A 16,686-nucleotide genomic window follows, 5' to 3' on the forward strand; every position below is an offset into this window, starting at 1 on the left:
TAAAAATTATTTTTTTAAAAAAGATATAAGGACTGAAGATAATCCAGATACCCAAGCCAGTCATGAGGAACATTTGATTGAAATGATTCTTTTGGATTCATCTTTCAGGATTATTTTTCTCCAAACTTCATCTTTTCTTAAAACAAAAAAACTAGATTTTTTTCCCATCTTCATTTTTTACACTATAATTATAATAAAAAATATGCCCTTGAGCTAGAAATATATTATCCTAGATTAAAACACACGCGCACATACACACACACACACACACACACACACACACACACACACACAATTTCCTACACAATGACTCTAGAGAACCTTTTGCAGAAAATAATTGATTTCCATGAGCTTGCTCATTAATTTCATGTCACCCTCTCTAAGCTTTGGAAACAAATGAAGTTATTAATATTTGAAGATATTGGGCAGTATTTTCTGGGCCACGTCATTAAAAGGGCTCCACTCTTAACTGAAGAAATGGAGGGTCCAGACCAAAAGTCTAGAATTAGAGCTGGGCTAATGAAAAGCCAAGCTTGGCCACTGCGAAGGGAAATTGAAGTATGGAAATATTGGCAGCATCAAACTGGTTTTCGAAATTGATGTTTCTCCACCCCATGTGAAGAGGAAGGAAAATATCTGATCTGCAGGAGCAGATAAAAGGAATGGAATTTCAGACTTGTGTCTAAAGTGTGACCTAGGGTAGGGTAGATTGTTTCTATCTTTCTAAAGTAGAAACAACAATCCCTATCTTCAGAAAACAATATTAAGAAAGACCAGGCTATAAAAATGGTCTTTTAAACAACTGAGCTATAGAGAAATGAGTGAGTTCTGCTTTAAGAATGGACTCTTATTTAGAAACCAAAGAAGAAACCATCAAATTACTCAGCTTTTTAGTGATAAAGAGATATAAGAAATAAATAAGAAGTGTATTTAAGGAAATAATGGAGTGAGTTACTCAGCCATCCCCACCCATTCAAGGGTGATTGTGTAAATGTCACTTTAATAATAAACTCTTGGGCAGGTTTCTTCCTCTCTCTGCCTCAGTTTCCCCTGCTGAAAAGGAAAATGTGTTTCTGTGACTTTTAAACTTTCTTTCAGCTCAGATAGTCCATAATTCCAAATATCTAACAAGATCAAACTGGTTCCGGTGGCCCCTCACTTTTCCTACCATTTCTAGCACCTTCTCTATGAGCCAGGGACTGTGGTCTCTCTCAGCACAGCTTGAGAATGGAAGAGGGGTCCTCCCCTTGAACCCAGTTGTGACACAGCCTGGATGACCAAGCACCTAGGTAGGGACAGCTCTTGGAAACCATGCTGATAGAGGATTTCATTATGAACACTGAGATTTCTTCACAAGTAAACTTTAGCACACTACCATGTGAAAACACATTCACTTTCCTGTGATTTCTAGGATCAATTCCATGAGAGAAGAAACATACTATTTCATATGGCCTTCAAAGATAAGACTCTAGCCCATGGATGCATAGAGATTCTACATGACAGATGTTCTGTAGAGAAAAAAAAGACTCCCAGGAAGTCAGTAGAGGGAAGTAAAAAAGTACCAGTGCAAATGGAAGGGCTTTCCCAGGAGCCTTCCTCAAACTTCTCACTGCAAATCGTTAACCAACTTTGTGTCAGATGCTCGTTTATGAACCAATCAGTGGCAAGGGAAGATGATTTTCCTTGGATAAATCAGGCCTTTCTTTGCAGCTGGAAGTGAAGCATGTGAACTTTGTGCGAGAAAGATGGATATCAGTAAAAAAAAAAAAAAAAAGATACTCTGTAAGGAAAAATTGGAAAATAAATGCTGGGCCGAAACCCCGCAACGTCCATGAACTCAGATATTTAGATCTCTCTTGGCTCTGAACTCAACTGCCCCTTTCCTTTATCTGTCTTAGTTTTTCTGATTTCAGCTTGAGTCCAGTGAAATGGTCCCCACTTATCTAGAAGTGAAATTTAGTTACCAGGGAGAAAAGCCAGATGAGAGAAGGCATGATTTTGAGAAGACAGTATTGAATGTGGGAGAATGCAAAGCCTGACATTTAAGGGCAGAATTTAGGAGTAAGACAACCAGCTCTGTCATCATCAGCTGTGGGATCTTGGGTACCCAATCTCAGTCTCCAATGAGCCTCAGTTCCTCCATTTATTAAATGAGGATAATGGTATAGGCTTCACTGTTATGAAGATTAATTGAGATTCTGGAAGTGGAATGCTTTGAGCTTGGCACTCTAATGAATATTCGATAAAAATGGCTTTATTATTATTATTATTATTATTATTATTTCTGAGGAAAAGTGAAAACACAGCCCGTGGGAAAATGGGGAATGGGTCAGCAGGAGACCTACAGCAGATCCTGGAGGCCTTGTGGGAAAAACCTTTGGAGTGAAGAGAGAAAGGTTTGATTTGAGAAGAGAGGAAATGGGCTGAAATCACGTTTTTCATCTATGTTTTATTTTATAACTCAAGCCTGAGAGAAATAACCCTCACCATTGGGACAGTTCAGTAAACAAGGTACTAGCCCACACATTCTTAGAGTTTTGTTTCTTCTGCCTCATACTCTATAAAAAAGAAGCACCTTGACACAGCTATGTGAACTTGACACAGCTAATGTTCCTTCTCCGGGTCTTCATTTTTCACTTATAAAATACTGGTCTCTCATATTCTTTTGGCACTAATATACTGTGAGTCAAAGAAAGAAATTAGAATTTTGGCATAGCACTTCCGAAAAAGTTCCCATTTCCATCTCAGACTTGTGGTCTAAACATTATAGTATGATGGTTTTACTGGCCATAAGGAACTTATCCTTAGAATTTTATTCTTCTTTTCCTTTAGAAGATATAAGGAATGCAAAAACCAGCCTCAGAATCAGGGCATAGGAGTAGAAGATTTATTCTCATCATGTTATCTTTTGAAAGATCAATAGCTTACCCTTGCACTATTCCTTATCTACCCAAATACTATTTCTGACCCCCAAAAAAGTGATTATGAAAAGGTGATCTTAAAGAGACACTGGCAAGTCTGATGGACTCTAGTAATGAAATTATTCCAAACTCTGCCACCCACAAAGATCTGGCAGGAGCAAAAGGATGGGTGTTTGTGCAGATGGCTTGTCATAGTTGGTGAGCAGCTCAGTGTCACTTACTTGCCTCAGGCTCCCAAATCTCTTGGCAAACAGTAACTCACTTATCTTCAGAGCCCTCCCAGAAGGAAGGACATTAGTATTCACTCTGATGAGAAACCAAGAAATGAGAGTTTTTCTAAAGCCAAAAAATCAATGCCAGCTTTGCAAACCCACTGGAGAATCCCCAGGTTTTATACAGGCATACCTGTGCTTTGCTTTAGTACACTCCACAGGTGTTGCATTTTTTATAAATTGAAGGCAAACCCTCCACCAGCAAAAGGATTGTGACTTGCTTTATTGCAATACTTTATTGTGGCTGTCTGGAACAGAACCTGAAATATCTCTGAGATATGCCTGTATACAAGTTCTCACTCCCATTCTGGGAAAAAAAAAAATTACAGAATCCATGAATTTAAGAATTGGAAGAACTTTAAGGGTTACCTATGCCAACTGAGCATATTTAGTACTTAAATCCCTTTAGTTAATATCTCTGCCAAGGTGTCGTCTAGCCTCACTTGAATGCTTCTAATGAAGGTTCCACCAGAGAATATGCAGAAAAAGAGCCCAGAGAGATTGGGTTACAAAGACTGAGTGGGTGGAGTTGATGATAGCATGATTAAGGAATCCTGCCAGAGAGAAGAAGGAGGGTATTGAGACCTCACCCTGGGTCTGGGGAATGTGAGGACGAGGACCCAGTGCGGGCTTCCTCACGAATCTTTGTTTGCATAACAGCACCCTAAAGAGGCTAATGGGCTGGGCAGACAGGGTGGCGGGAACATTTCACCTCCCTAAGCAGCCTTCTGTCCAACTGACAATTTGGCTCTTGTACGTCTTGGTCTTTCTGGACTGTGTGGCAAGGACAAAAATATTGGGTTGGGCATAATGAGACTTTAATTACTATCCTACATCTGCTAGCAATTACCAGTATGATCTTGGACAAGTTCAAAAAATTATCTGAAACTTGGAAATAGGTGAAAGAGATTATTGGGTGTTCTTTCGGTGCTGGACTTGACTTTGTATGTGCTAGACTGTTTTACTTCACTATAAGGCAGAGGCTCATTTGGAAAATTTTGTTCAGTGGAGATGCAAATAATTTCTTCTCAATGAAATTAATAGCTTTGAAGTTTACAGTTTATGATCCTTTTAAACATAAACCAGTTTTTTAATACCTTATAACCCAGCAAGCCATTAAATTGCCTATCCATACCTATCTTCTCGAATGCTCTTTGGGCAGGTTGTAAATCTTACTGCTTTCCTCATTAATTAATGAGCTCAATAAAATCTTCGAAACTTGTTCATTTAATATCTGTATGAGAGACATGATTTTACCTTTTTGAAAATTATATTTTAAAAGGCACCTCACTTCTGCCTCCAAAAATTTGGTTTCCTTCTCTGTCAAAAGATGCATTAGGACTAGATGGTTTCTAAGGACCTAGTCCAGGGTATCTTAGTCACAAAGCCACCTAGGATCCTCTTTCCCGGCTTCCGAGGTCTCCAGAGAAAGGGCCATCCTAACTCTAGAGCAGCGAATCAGTGCCTGCCAGTAGTGCTCCCTGCCACCCAGCCCCAGAGAGGGGACATCACTCTGGAACACTGCTGTGATCTCCTGTGGCAACTTTAAGATTGTTTAGAAGTTCCCAGGAGACAGACTACATTGTTTTGCCCAATTTACTCTCGTTTCCCTGCCTCTCCCTCCCCCAACCATCCCCTACTTCCCACTATAAACCTCAGAAATTTCTAGTTCCACATTCTGAGGCTTTTATTTTAATCTGGAGGGTAAGGCATGCCCCCTAAGTGTTCACCAGCTTGACATTCTTAAGTGAAAATTGGTGTCGTTTGGCCTCTGCTGAGGGAGCAGGGGTCAAATAGCTACTCTCCCTACTCCCACTGCTCTAAAACCACTTCTGGCTGTGGCATCTGACGAATCTGTCCTTTCAAACCTCCAGAAGATTCTCTCCTTCTGCTTTCTTGGCCTGAAGATATTCAGCCATCATACTCCAGCTGAAAGAGCCTTGAATTCACTGGGGCTGAGCATGTGAAGAGTAGATGAGGCAGAGAACCTGAAAGGCAAGTCAAGAAAGGCCATTGGATGCATTCTGTATTTCTTGAAATCCATAGCTTTTGGCCCCAGACTATAATTAATGATCAACACATAGAAAAACTTTTCCATCTCAGGGAATGACTGATTTTGTTAACAGGAGTTTTTTGCTAAGCCTTCTCAGGTCAGATCTGTTTGCCTTCAAATCGGCTCAGTGCTTACAGTGTTCATAAAATAAATATGTTTCTGTTTCTGATCCCAGCTTGGCGCCCAGCCTTACTGATAATACTTGTTCATAGCTTAGTGAGGTGCTGCTGAATTTGTCTCCACAAATTTCTTCCCTCTAGTAACATTCCAGTCCACTATTGCAGGACTCAGACTAATTCCTAGCATAGGAATGAACTCATCTTCCCAGGTGGCCAGCCACATCCTGAGCCTCACCACTTCTCGACTATATAGCTTGAGGAGGTGGGAGTGGTTAGCTGAAGTTTGGGCCCAATAAATTAAATAATGTTTATTGGGTATTAAGTGGTTATACAAGGTGCCATAAAAACAAAATCATTGAATGCTTGGATGTGGTTATCCCGGAAATCTAATTTGATATCAATCAGGGATGTACCTATTTGTCACCCTGAATGGGTCTTTTAAAAAAATGCCTTCCTCCTTTATACAAAAAAGAACTTGGGGATCCTCTGCTCTGTTAAAAACAAGTTTCTCCAAGAACTTTTGGGGGCAAGGGCATGGGCGTCCTTGAAAAGGAAGGCCAACTCCAAATGGATCATACTCCCTTTTACAAAACCATTGAGTCTCGGGAACACAGTTTTCTCCAGGTTCACAGCCTGGGCAAGAAGAAGAGCCAAGGGAAGGGCCTGGGTGAACACTCCTGCTTCACTCCAACCACAGCATGGAGAATGAAGGTGCAGAAAGAGGAGCAGGGGAGAAGGGATACAGAGGGCCCAGTCTGGCCATTCCCCTTTGTCCCTTCTCTGGACCTGCCATCTCGGTGAATCCAGGTCTCAATCTCCTTGGACCTAGCCCCCTAACAGGACAATGCAGAGATTAAAGCCACCCTTAAAATCTAAAAAAGCCAGAGGTGGTGATCTCCAGCATATCCTCATTTAATTCACCAGTCTGATCCCTATAGAAACCAATCAGATCGTGAAGGATGACACTAGACGATCTCAAACTCAACCAAGTAGAGGTTCCAATTAAAATTGCAGTGCCCAAAGTGATATTTTTGTTAGAGCAAATTAACATTGCTTCAGATACATGGTATGTAAACATTGATCTGATTAATGCATTCTTTTTCATCCTTATCAAGGATAACCAGAAGTCGTATTCATAGAGAGAGGGTAGCAGCATGAATTTACACTTTCATCTCAGGGCCATGTTAACTCTCTCATCCTACATCATAATATCATCTGCAGAGTCTGAACCATCTGAGCATTGCAGAACATTACACTGGTCCACTCAATCAATGACATCGTATTAATCAGACCAGATAATTGAGGAGTGGCAAGGGTATCCAAGACCCTGATAACTCCAGAGGCTGAAAAATAATCCCTACAAAGATCCCCTGTTCCATTCATAAAGGTTTTAGAGGTACAGTAATTTGGAGCATGCCAGATAACACTTCCAAAGTAAAGGTCAGATTATCGCATCTTGACCCTCTCACCTCTAAAAGAAAGCAGAGAACATGATAGTCCACACTTCCCTGATCCATATACTAAATGATAGAGAAAGCTGTCAACTTCGAGTGGGACCCAGAATAGGAAAGGGCTCTGCATCAGGTCCACAATGTTATGCAAGAGGCCCTGACATATGGGCCATGTCATCCAACAAACTCTTCGATATTAGAGATATCTATAGTAGGAAATCGTGCCACATGGTATTTATGGCAATCCCCAGTAAGATAAATATAATTAATTAATAATTTTTGTGTCCTGAAGCAAGGCCATACCATCTGCATCAGAGAATTATATGCTACTCAAAGAAAACAACACCCACAAGCTACTTGGTGGTAGTAGAGTTAAAACTCCTGATCATGAGATTTCAAAAGATGTTGGGGCCAGAGATGACCTAGGGTTTGAAAAGCCTCTTAAATTATAAGGTCGAGCAGGTCGAGCACAATTCATCAGAACATGGAAGGATTGTAGCCAGATTGAGCTACAAAGCTAAAGAATACAAGCACAAGTGAGCTGGGTGAACTGGCGGTCAGCCCCTACGTCAACCACCACTGATGCACTAGTGCCTCTCCCTCGGCTCACACTGATTGCATACACAGTGGTTGGAGGTCATCACTTATGACCTGCTAACAGAGGAAGGAAAAGGCCAATCTTGGTTTCCCCGTGTTTTTTTGTGGTGAAAGCTGAAAACAGGAAGTGGCTACACTACAACCTCAATCAGGGGTGGTATATACATTATATTCCTCCCATCCTGGAGGGGATAGTGATTCATTTTGACTATAATCAGCACAAATTCTAGGTATGGGCTTGCATTTCATGTTTGCATGACTTCAGCCAGCATGATTTTCCAAGTTTCTGACCCAGGATCACAGACCCAGGATCCCAAATGTTACTAGTTGAATTGCATTCCCTCCAAATTCATCCATTGGAGTGCAAACCCCTAGTATCTCAGAATGTGACCTTATTTGGAAATAAGGTTGTTAACAATGTAATTAGTTAAGACGAGGTCATTCTGGAGTAGAATGGGCTCCTAATCCAACATGACTGGTATCCTTATAAAAAGATGACATACACATGCACATGTGAAGAAGACCATATAGAGGTGAAAGGAGAGGTCAGGGTGATGTTTCTACAAGCCAAAGAACTCCAAAGATTGCCAGCAAACCACCAGAAGCTAGGTGAGAGGCATGGGACTGATTCTCTCTCATGGCCCTAGCAAACTAAACATCACATAATATCAAATTAAATAAAAACCAAATTTATAGCAAAAGAGTTACAGTAGAGGTGATAAAGCCATGGGATATCCTGGTCTTATGGAGTACGGTATCGCCCAGAAACTGCCAACCTGACAGGTCAATGATATAGCCTCTTAAAGATGCAGCTGTGGTGCAGCTTGGAGATGGCTATCTTGTGAAATGAGTCACAATCCACCAGAATGTAGTATACATCCTGAGTCAGTGACCATTATATGCTGTGACTCCAATAGGTAGAATATATGGGTCTGGAAATCAAGCGGTGAAAGTTAGAGTGACCCTGTTTACCATCGTTCATATTAAATCAGTTGCCTTTTTTGTGTGTCCTATTGCCACAAGGCTGTATGTTTGAGAAGTGGGTGGGCAGGACATAAGGCTGACTCCTAGAACTAGTAGTGGACTAAGGGAGTCTCACTAGTCAGCATGTAAACTTTCACTATCTTTCTGATGGCTGGGTGACATTTCCCACCTTAGCTATGCCTGAGTCTCTGAGCCTAGAGTCCTTCTGTGTCAATGTCTTCAAAAAATAAACCTCTAGTCTCCCTGGAGTGAGTCAAGAGTGATTACCAGGCTGCATAGGAGTGAGGGAAAGAAACTTGGTATGTAAGTTTTCAGCCAATGCTCCTACTTTAGCATTCCCTGTTCCCACCTTCAGAGCTACTCGTTGCCTACAGTATTTGAGCTTTTCTGAAATTGTGCCACATGAATTGCCTTGCACCTCAGTTTTCCCTTGACTACCTTCTATTCCAGATTTCTCTACTCTGCTAAGTCAGTTGCCTATCACTAGTCCATCAGTTTTCTAGTTTCTACCCATTACTTTGCCTTTGTCTGTTGATGCTTCTTACACTTTTATTGTCACTTAGTGGAATTTCAAAAGAGATTAGAGGGAAATACATGTGTTCAATCAATGTTTCACTGAATGATGTTAACTTATTTTATAGATGGAGAAACTGAGGCCCAGGCAGGGGTAATGACTAGCTCTAGGTTATGCAACATAACTAGACTAGAGGTAAAATCTCTATTCCTTGGGCCGATGTTCTTTGTGAAGGAACAAAAAGGCATGAAAATAGAAGGAATGCAGAAATTCAGTAGGGTGGTTGGTGGTGGATGGGGAGAGTATTTATATAAGCATAGTACTAGCAGAAGTGGCATGAGAGAAAAGGAAAAGAGACATCCAGAAAAAAAGAAAATATTTTTATCCTTGGGTTTTCTGTCTTCTTACATTTCCCGGTCTTCAAATTTCTTCAAGTTATTTATTGTCTATAGGAACCCCACCTCTGTGTTTACCACTATCCTATTTCAAGTCAGACTCCCCACTACTTCAACCCATCCTCCATTGTTTCCCAGCAATATATACTGTTTTAAAAATGTGATTCCACTCAAATTATCCATATCCTCAAGTGCTTGCAATGACTCCCCATTGTTCATGGAGTGAAATCCAAAGCCTATTTCAATAACTCAAGTTCTTGAACTAGTTAGGGATAAAGGCTGATAGGGAAAAGTAGTGAGAAGAGATGGAGCCACTTGACAAAAAAGGGGTAGTAAGCGTTGGTGACGGAAAGAAAAGAAATTGAAGATGACTCTAAGGTGATAAGCTTGGGTGACGGGCAAATTAGAATGGGAATGTCGCAGATGCTGATGAGCTTGTTTTTAAACGTGGTAAAGATGGCAGTGTGAGCCCTGTAGAAATGCCTTGTAGACAGATGGAAACAGGGAGTGAAAAATGTGGTCATGCACCTCAAGATTTCAGGATTGGCAAGTTCTTACATGCTTCCTAGTCCAATGCTGGAAGAAGTGAGAGAATATGAGAGTGGTGGGAGTCATCAAATCAAAGGAACTTTTTTTAGGATAAGGACACTGGATGGGTTTAAGTAAAAGAGAAGGAAGAACAAGAAGGGATGGATATATCAATATCTCTAACTTATGAAATGCTCCTTTTTGTTGTTAAAACTGAACCATACCTAAAACATAATTGCCTGATCCCTAGAGTGATATCGATAACTGTATTAGCTTCCCATTGTTGCTATAATAGGTTACCACAAATTTAGTGCCTTAAAACAACACAAATTTACTATCTTACAATTCTGGAGATTGGAAGTTTAAAATCAGTCATACTGAACTAAAGTCTTATGTCTGCTGGAGGTACTAGGTGACAATCTGTGTCTTTGCCTTTGTGAGCTTCTAGACATTGCCTGCATCCCTTGGCTCATGGTTTTTTCCTCCATCTTCAAAGCACATCACTCCAACCTCCATTTCCATCGCTAAATCTCCTTTTTCTGACTCTGATCTTCTTGCCTCTTTCCTATAAGGACCTTTGTGATTACATTGATAATGTAATGTAATCCTGCCCATCTTGATAATGCAGGATAATCTCTCCCATCTCAAGGCCCTTAAATTAATCATATCTGCAAAATCCCTTTTGCCATGTAAAGTAACGTATTCACAGGTTCTGGAGATTAGGACATGGACATCTTTGGGGAACCATTATCAGTTTACACAAAAGTTTTATAATTAACACTTATGACCCCGAGTTCTTGTGAAGATATGGTCTATATGTAGATGATATAGATGATAGATGATAGATGATGATGATAGATAGATAGATAGATAGATAGATAGATAGATAGATAGATAGATAGATGATAGATGATGATGATAGATAGATAGATAGATAGATAGATAGATAGATAGATAGATAGATAGATAGATAGATAATAGACAGATAGGAGAGAGAGAGAGAGAGAGAGAGAGAGAGAGAGAGAGAGAGAGAATAGATCCTAATGAATGAATGAGTGAATAATTGAACAAACACCTTTCGGTCATTTAACAAATATTTATTATTGGATTCACTATTTGCTAAGTCATGTTTTAGACTATATGCAAAGGAGGTTCAGGAAACAATTGTGTTTTCTACAAACTTAACTCTGCTTAATCTCAAAGCAAATTCTCTCTGTCATATTAAAATGGCACTAGTTCGTTAATTACCATTAAATTAAGACAAGAGAAGAGAAGAAGACAAGCCTATTTTTATCATTCTAATTAAAGTACTTAGACAACAAAAAGGTACACACAGCAGCAATACAGACACAGGCCTTCATGAATATGTTATCCTGGTTAAGGGTGTTATTTGGTTGCTTGAAAGAAGAGCGTCCAAAAAAGCTGTCTGGAGCAGGTCTTCTGTCTGAATACTTCTCCTGCCTTCTCTGGGCATCTTGAGTTTCATTGAGGGTCCTAGACCTTCGTGTCACTATGGGATCTTCCTTCTGTGTGGGCTGTAGGTCTATCCTTCTTGTGACCTGAAGACCTACTCCTTGTGTGGCTTGTGAGCATGCTTTCTGTGTTATCTGTTGGCCTGAACACCTTAGAACCTGAGAGTATGCCCTCCGGGGGGCTTGCGGTCCTCCTCCTGGGGTGGATTGTGAATCTGCCTGCCCTGAAGGTAATGGGACTACTGCTCGTGTGGGCTGTGGGTCTGTCCGCCCTAAAGGAAGTGATCCTTCTACTTGGATGGGCTGCAGCCCTGTTCCCCGTTTAGCCTGCTGGTTTGCCCCTGGTGTGGGTTGTCGGCCTGTCTCCTGTTTGGGCTGAGGACCTGCCCCAGGCACTTGGGTTCCAGCAGTGGCATGGCTGGGTGTTGACTTCTTAGGGACACAGGAATACCCACTCCCCTGAGCCTCCCTTGCCTTACCTGACTGGTTCCCAGCTTGGTTTTGGCTGCTCATGTCACCTGTGTGAGGTGAGGAGCTCCCAATCTCCCTATAGGAGAGAGGGGATTCAAGTGGGTTTGTTATGCAGTTTTGGAAGCCCCATACACAGAAGCCCAGAGTGCATGCCTCACAATTGGCTGTGTCATGAGACCCTTCCAAAGGCACCTCCGGGACCACCGGCATCTCAGAAAACTTCCTGATGCCGTCTCCGTAGTATCTCTCCTGAATACGCCGCACCAGGTTCTTCAAAATCCTCATGGTACTCTCTGGGGAGAACTCAGGCTTCTCAAATTTAGACTGGGTACACCTCCGGCACCTCTGGGCAAAGAGTCGCATAAGCACCTGGCCCTGAGACTTCCGGGTTTCCAGGTACATGTGACATAGTATTTGCACTTGGGCGGAAGCCCAAAATCGCTTGCATGAGGAACACCGGAACCTGAAAAGAGAACAAAGAAGCCCATTGTTCCCTCTGCTGATTGTTTTCCTGAGGGAAATGATTGGTCTCTAAGATCCCTTCCAATTTAAGAAAGTGCATGTGATATTGATAAATTGTCAAATACAAATGAGAGACTGTTTCAAATAAAGTTTTTTTCCTGTGACCCACTGAGCTTAGTTCCAATCTGCCTCTTTGCCAGTAAAACATTTTTAGGTGTCTCAGAGGGAAAAATATTTCTGCCATCTCTAGAAAAATCTGGCCCTCACAATGGTCACAGAAAACTCTTATAAAACCCTGGATAGTGCCGTATAAAACACCTTTTCTCCCCTATACACACACATCTATAATAAAGTGTAATTTCAAAATTAGACACAGAGATTAACCATAGTAACTAATAATAAAATAGAACAATTATAACAACACTCTCCAGTAATTTTTATATTTTTTAGCCCAAACCTATTTCTGAATCTATGTAACCATCCCTTACTTTCAGGAAATGGCTTGGTGTCCTTCATTCCAGGAATCCCTTGCTGAAGTCTTCTTTATAAGCTCAATGCTTTCCAGTGCAACATACAACACATTGCGGTCAATCAAAATATGTTTTCTGTTCTTGTTTTCCACCCACAAATGTAATGCCCTTTCCATCTGAAGTTAGCAGTTATCATATCCTGTGGTTATAAGTTTTGTAGTTTGAGGCGGGACAGTCAAACTAGTACAAATTTTCCTTCTTCACAATTTCATGGACAGAAGATTCGTTCTTACCCTAGATCTTAGCAAGCTCGGCATACAATTTTTTTTTCCTTTCTCTATTAAGTCATGAACTTTTACTTTTTTACTTAAAGGAAGCACTTTACATTTTCTCTTTGGCATATCCAAATTGCCGAAGTCACTACTATTCTGCTTTGGAGCCATTATTAAGTGAAATAAGAGTTACTTGAATACAAGTGCTGCGATACCACGACAGTCAGTCTGGTAACTGAGAGGCCTGCTAAGTGACTAATGGGCAGGGAGGGTATTCAGTGTGCATAGGCTAAAAAAAAGACAATTCACCTCTCAGGCGGGTTGGAACAGAAGTACATGAGATTTCATCATGAAACTCAGAATGGCACACAATTTAAAACTTATACATTTTTTTTTTCTGGAATTTTCCACTGAATATTTTAGATCTCAGTTGACTGCTGGCAACTGCAATGACAAAAAGTGAAACGACAGAGAAGAGGAAACTACTGTCCCTATTTTGAGGCAGGCACTGTAATTGGTGCTTGACAATGTTGTACTATTTCAACTTTAAAGCCTCTCTCTGACACAGGCATCACTGAGGCCAAGGTCCACGTGAAAAAACGAAGTAATAAAGGAATGCACAATTTGCTTGGGAATATACAAGGTAAGTAGTAGTAGAGTCATACTTCCGATCTTGGGCCATTTGAAACCGATCTTGTTTATCTACCTACTATACCACATCACCTCTAATGAGCAACGTGTAGTCTTGTACCTAGAGAAACCAACTTAGAACTTGGGACCCTAATACTTGTGTTGGATACCCCAGCCCATAGTTTACATCAGAGAAAAAGTACTTTTCTACTCTAAGCCTCAATTTTTATATCCATCAACTGAAAAATACTCAAGGATTATATTGTCATTATTAAATGAGATAGTGTATGTGAAAGTACTTTATAAACTACAAAATACTTTCCAAAAACTGGTTGATATTTTTCCTTCTGAGAAAGACTATTAAATCAATCCACTTGAACAAGAGAAGCACCTTCCTGTTTGAGGAGTGCCTCAAGGAGCTCTGGCTGGTGTGAAGAGAGGTATTTACACAACTCACTGGCTTACAAAACAGAACAGATTGACTGCTACATGGAACTCGGGCCAGTGCCTTGAAAACTGTTCGGAAGAGCCCCAGAGGCTTCATTTAATAATGGGTTCTGCTGCTAAAAATATTATCTATAAATATATATGTTCCATATATGTGATATATAAACATACATGTATTATAAATAAATTAAATATAACATGTTAATATAACTATAATACATTCAAAATACAAAATATTTATATTAACATAAATTATATATATACAAACATACACACACACACACACACACACACACACACACACACACACACACACACATGCAAGATCTTGTAGGAATTGGGAAGAAAGAACACTTATTTCGCCTAGGAAGACCAGAGAATGCTCTAAGGAGACAGTGGCACTGGAATTGGTTCTTGAAAGAAGAACAAGGAAAGAGGGAGAAAAGGGCCTGCCACACAGGCAGAAATCCTGGACAAGGGAATAGGAGTCTGAAAACGCATGCCATGGCTAATAATAATAATGCATGCCATGGAGCAAAGAGAATCAGACGCAGGATAGGGGCAGGTAGAGAAGCAGGATAACAGGTGCAATGGAAATCAGAGTGAAGGTCCCTGGGCACCATACTAAAAGAAAAGACTTAAGGAATATTACTCAGCCATAAGAAGAGATGAAATGCTGCCATTTGTGACAACCTGGATGGACCTAAGTGAAATAAGCCAGGCTGAAAAAGTTGTAAATCACATGATATCACGTATATGTGAGATATAAACCTAAAAGCAACAAATGAACAGGACAAACAGAGACTCAGGGACATGGACAATGGACTAGTGATTACCAGAGGGTAGGGGGTGAGGAAGGAGGGAAGAGGTAGACGGGGTAAAGGGGGTCAATTATAGGGGATTTGGGGGAGGGTGAAGTGGGTAAAGGGGATCAAATATATGGTAGCTAAAGGAAACTGAACTTTGGGTGGTAATCACACAATAGAATATATAGATGTCAAATGATAATGTACAGCTGAAAATTATATAATTGTATTAACCAATGTTACCCCAATAAACTTAAAAAAAAAAAAGACTTAATTGTTTAAGTCAGCAAATCTCACCCTCCTGACATGGGCAATGAAACTGGTTCCTGCAACTTGGAGGCTTGCCTGGGGTTAAAGGAGGGAAAGGACAGTAAGAAAGGTGCATTACTTAAGGGCTCCAGAAATTAAGTTTCTTTCTTGCATCATCCCCTCTTATTATCCATAGGCCTTCAGTAAAGTAATATTCAAAGTGATTGTGTGGCATTTGCCGATTCTTGGGGCTTTAAAGGAAGGCTCCAGCCCCAGGCTGGTACCTAGTAGGGCTAGCAGAGCTGCTATAACCTGGGGGAGCCCATCAGGACCGAGGGGGGAGATAGAGAAGATACTAGATAAAGGCAGTTTAGAACAAATAAAGTGATGAGGGAATAGAGGACAGATTTGTGGAACATGGAAGCATTCTTTGGAGATTTCCAGAAATATTTAGAGAAGAAACTTAAAAAAAAAAAAAAAAGAAACTTCCTGCAAGTAAGCAAAATGGAAGTTGGAGTCTTATTTAGATCCTGAAAAACACAGTGCCCACAAAAGGATGGAAAGCCTGGTGACAGTTATTCTTTTATCAAGCTCTCAAAGGAATCCATCAATGCTAAGCTGAGCCTCTGTGCCCAGGAAGGCCCAATTGCCAGGCAAATCCTCACCTACCTGCCAAATGCTCTCTGCTGGTATTGCTTCCACCCTTGGGCCACACAGTCTGGCTGAATATTCTTATCCAACTTCAGGGTCCATTTGGCCCTGGGTTTCACCTGCTGCATCAGTTCTTGAAATGTCTGCTCCCATGTCTCCACATTGGAAACAATTTTCTCCTGAGACTGAGAGTCCATGTTTAGTGCGTAGCTTTTAGTCTCTCTTGATGCCTAGCAAGAGAAAAAAAGCAGTTTCGGTTTCCGTGCCCTGATGTCAGCTCTTTTCTTTTTAACTTTCGTTTCAGATATTTGAATACACAGAACAAGTCTTTCTTCCGAGGACAGGGGGCAGCAGAGTTTTGCTGTTTTGTGAACATGCCTTGCTAAGAGACATCTGAGTACAGAGCTATTCTAAATTCACCGATAAGTTAGCTTTTACTTTAGTTTTCTATTTTCACACTAAGCAAAGAACTATGCTCTGCACTAGGGCACATACCGTTGACTAAGAAACAGTTCCTACTCCCACAGACGCTCACACCCTCATGCAGACACAGAGGGTGGGTAGGCGGAGCAAGTGTCCAGCACTCATCTCATGCACCTGATGAATCTTCACCACAGTTTTCTGAGTGGGATTATTACTATTATTTTGCAGGTGAGTGTTACATAGAGCTGGGGTTCCTTGATCAAAGCCACCCAGCTAGTAAGCAGCATAGGTGAGACTTGAACTGGGATCTGTGTGACTCCAAAACCTGTGAGGTCTCCACTCACCGCCCTCCCCGAGGAGAAGCTTAAAATGGTGTTTCACATTCCAGGCTGGCACTCTGGAGCCAGTGAGAGAGGAACCATCCTGAAAATCTGACCTAGTGGTTTGGTCTAGTGTGATCTCCTGGGTCCTGGGACAGGACACTAGACTGAATGAAAGG

The 16,686-nt window shown here is 41.0% G+C and overlaps 1 protein-coding gene across 1 annotated transcript; it reads right to left on the reverse strand.

The window, feature by feature from the left end:
- Window positions 1–10,915: 10,915 nt before the first annotated feature.
- Window positions 10,916–16,047, reverse strand: RTP4 (receptor transporter protein 4). The gene is made up of 2 exons (XM_011381828.2): window positions 15,783–16,047; window positions 10,916–12,240 (listed from the first exon to the last, which is right to left on the reverse strand). The coding sequence occupies exons 1-2, from the start codon at window positions 15,959–15,961 to the stop codon at window positions 11,133–11,135; spliced, it is 1,287 nt and encodes a 428-aa protein (XP_011380130.1). The 5' UTR covers window positions 15,962–16,047; the 3' UTR covers window positions 10,916–11,132.
- Window positions 16,048–16,686: the final 639 nt, after the last annotated feature.

This window comes from Pteropus vampyrus, unplaced genomic scaffold, assembly GCF_000151845.1.
Source record: "Pteropus vampyrus isolate Shadow unplaced genomic scaffold, Pvam_2.0 Scaffold14, whole genome shotgun sequence".
Lineage (NCBI taxonomy): Eukaryota > Metazoa > Chordata > Mammalia > Chiroptera > Pteropodidae > Pteropus > Pteropus vampyrus.

What these genes read in the sequence shown, in the direction of transcription:
- RTP4 (XM_011381828.2), bottom strand. Translation starts at nt 15,961, where the DNA reads ATGGACTCTCAGTCTCAGGAGAAAATTGTTTCCAATGTGGAGACATGG. An exon ending in CAGCAGAGAGCATTTGGCAG is followed by an intron (nt 12,241 to 15,782) that starts GTAGGTGAGGAT and finishes TTCTCTTTTCAG; the next exon opens with GTTCCGGTGTTCCTCATGCA.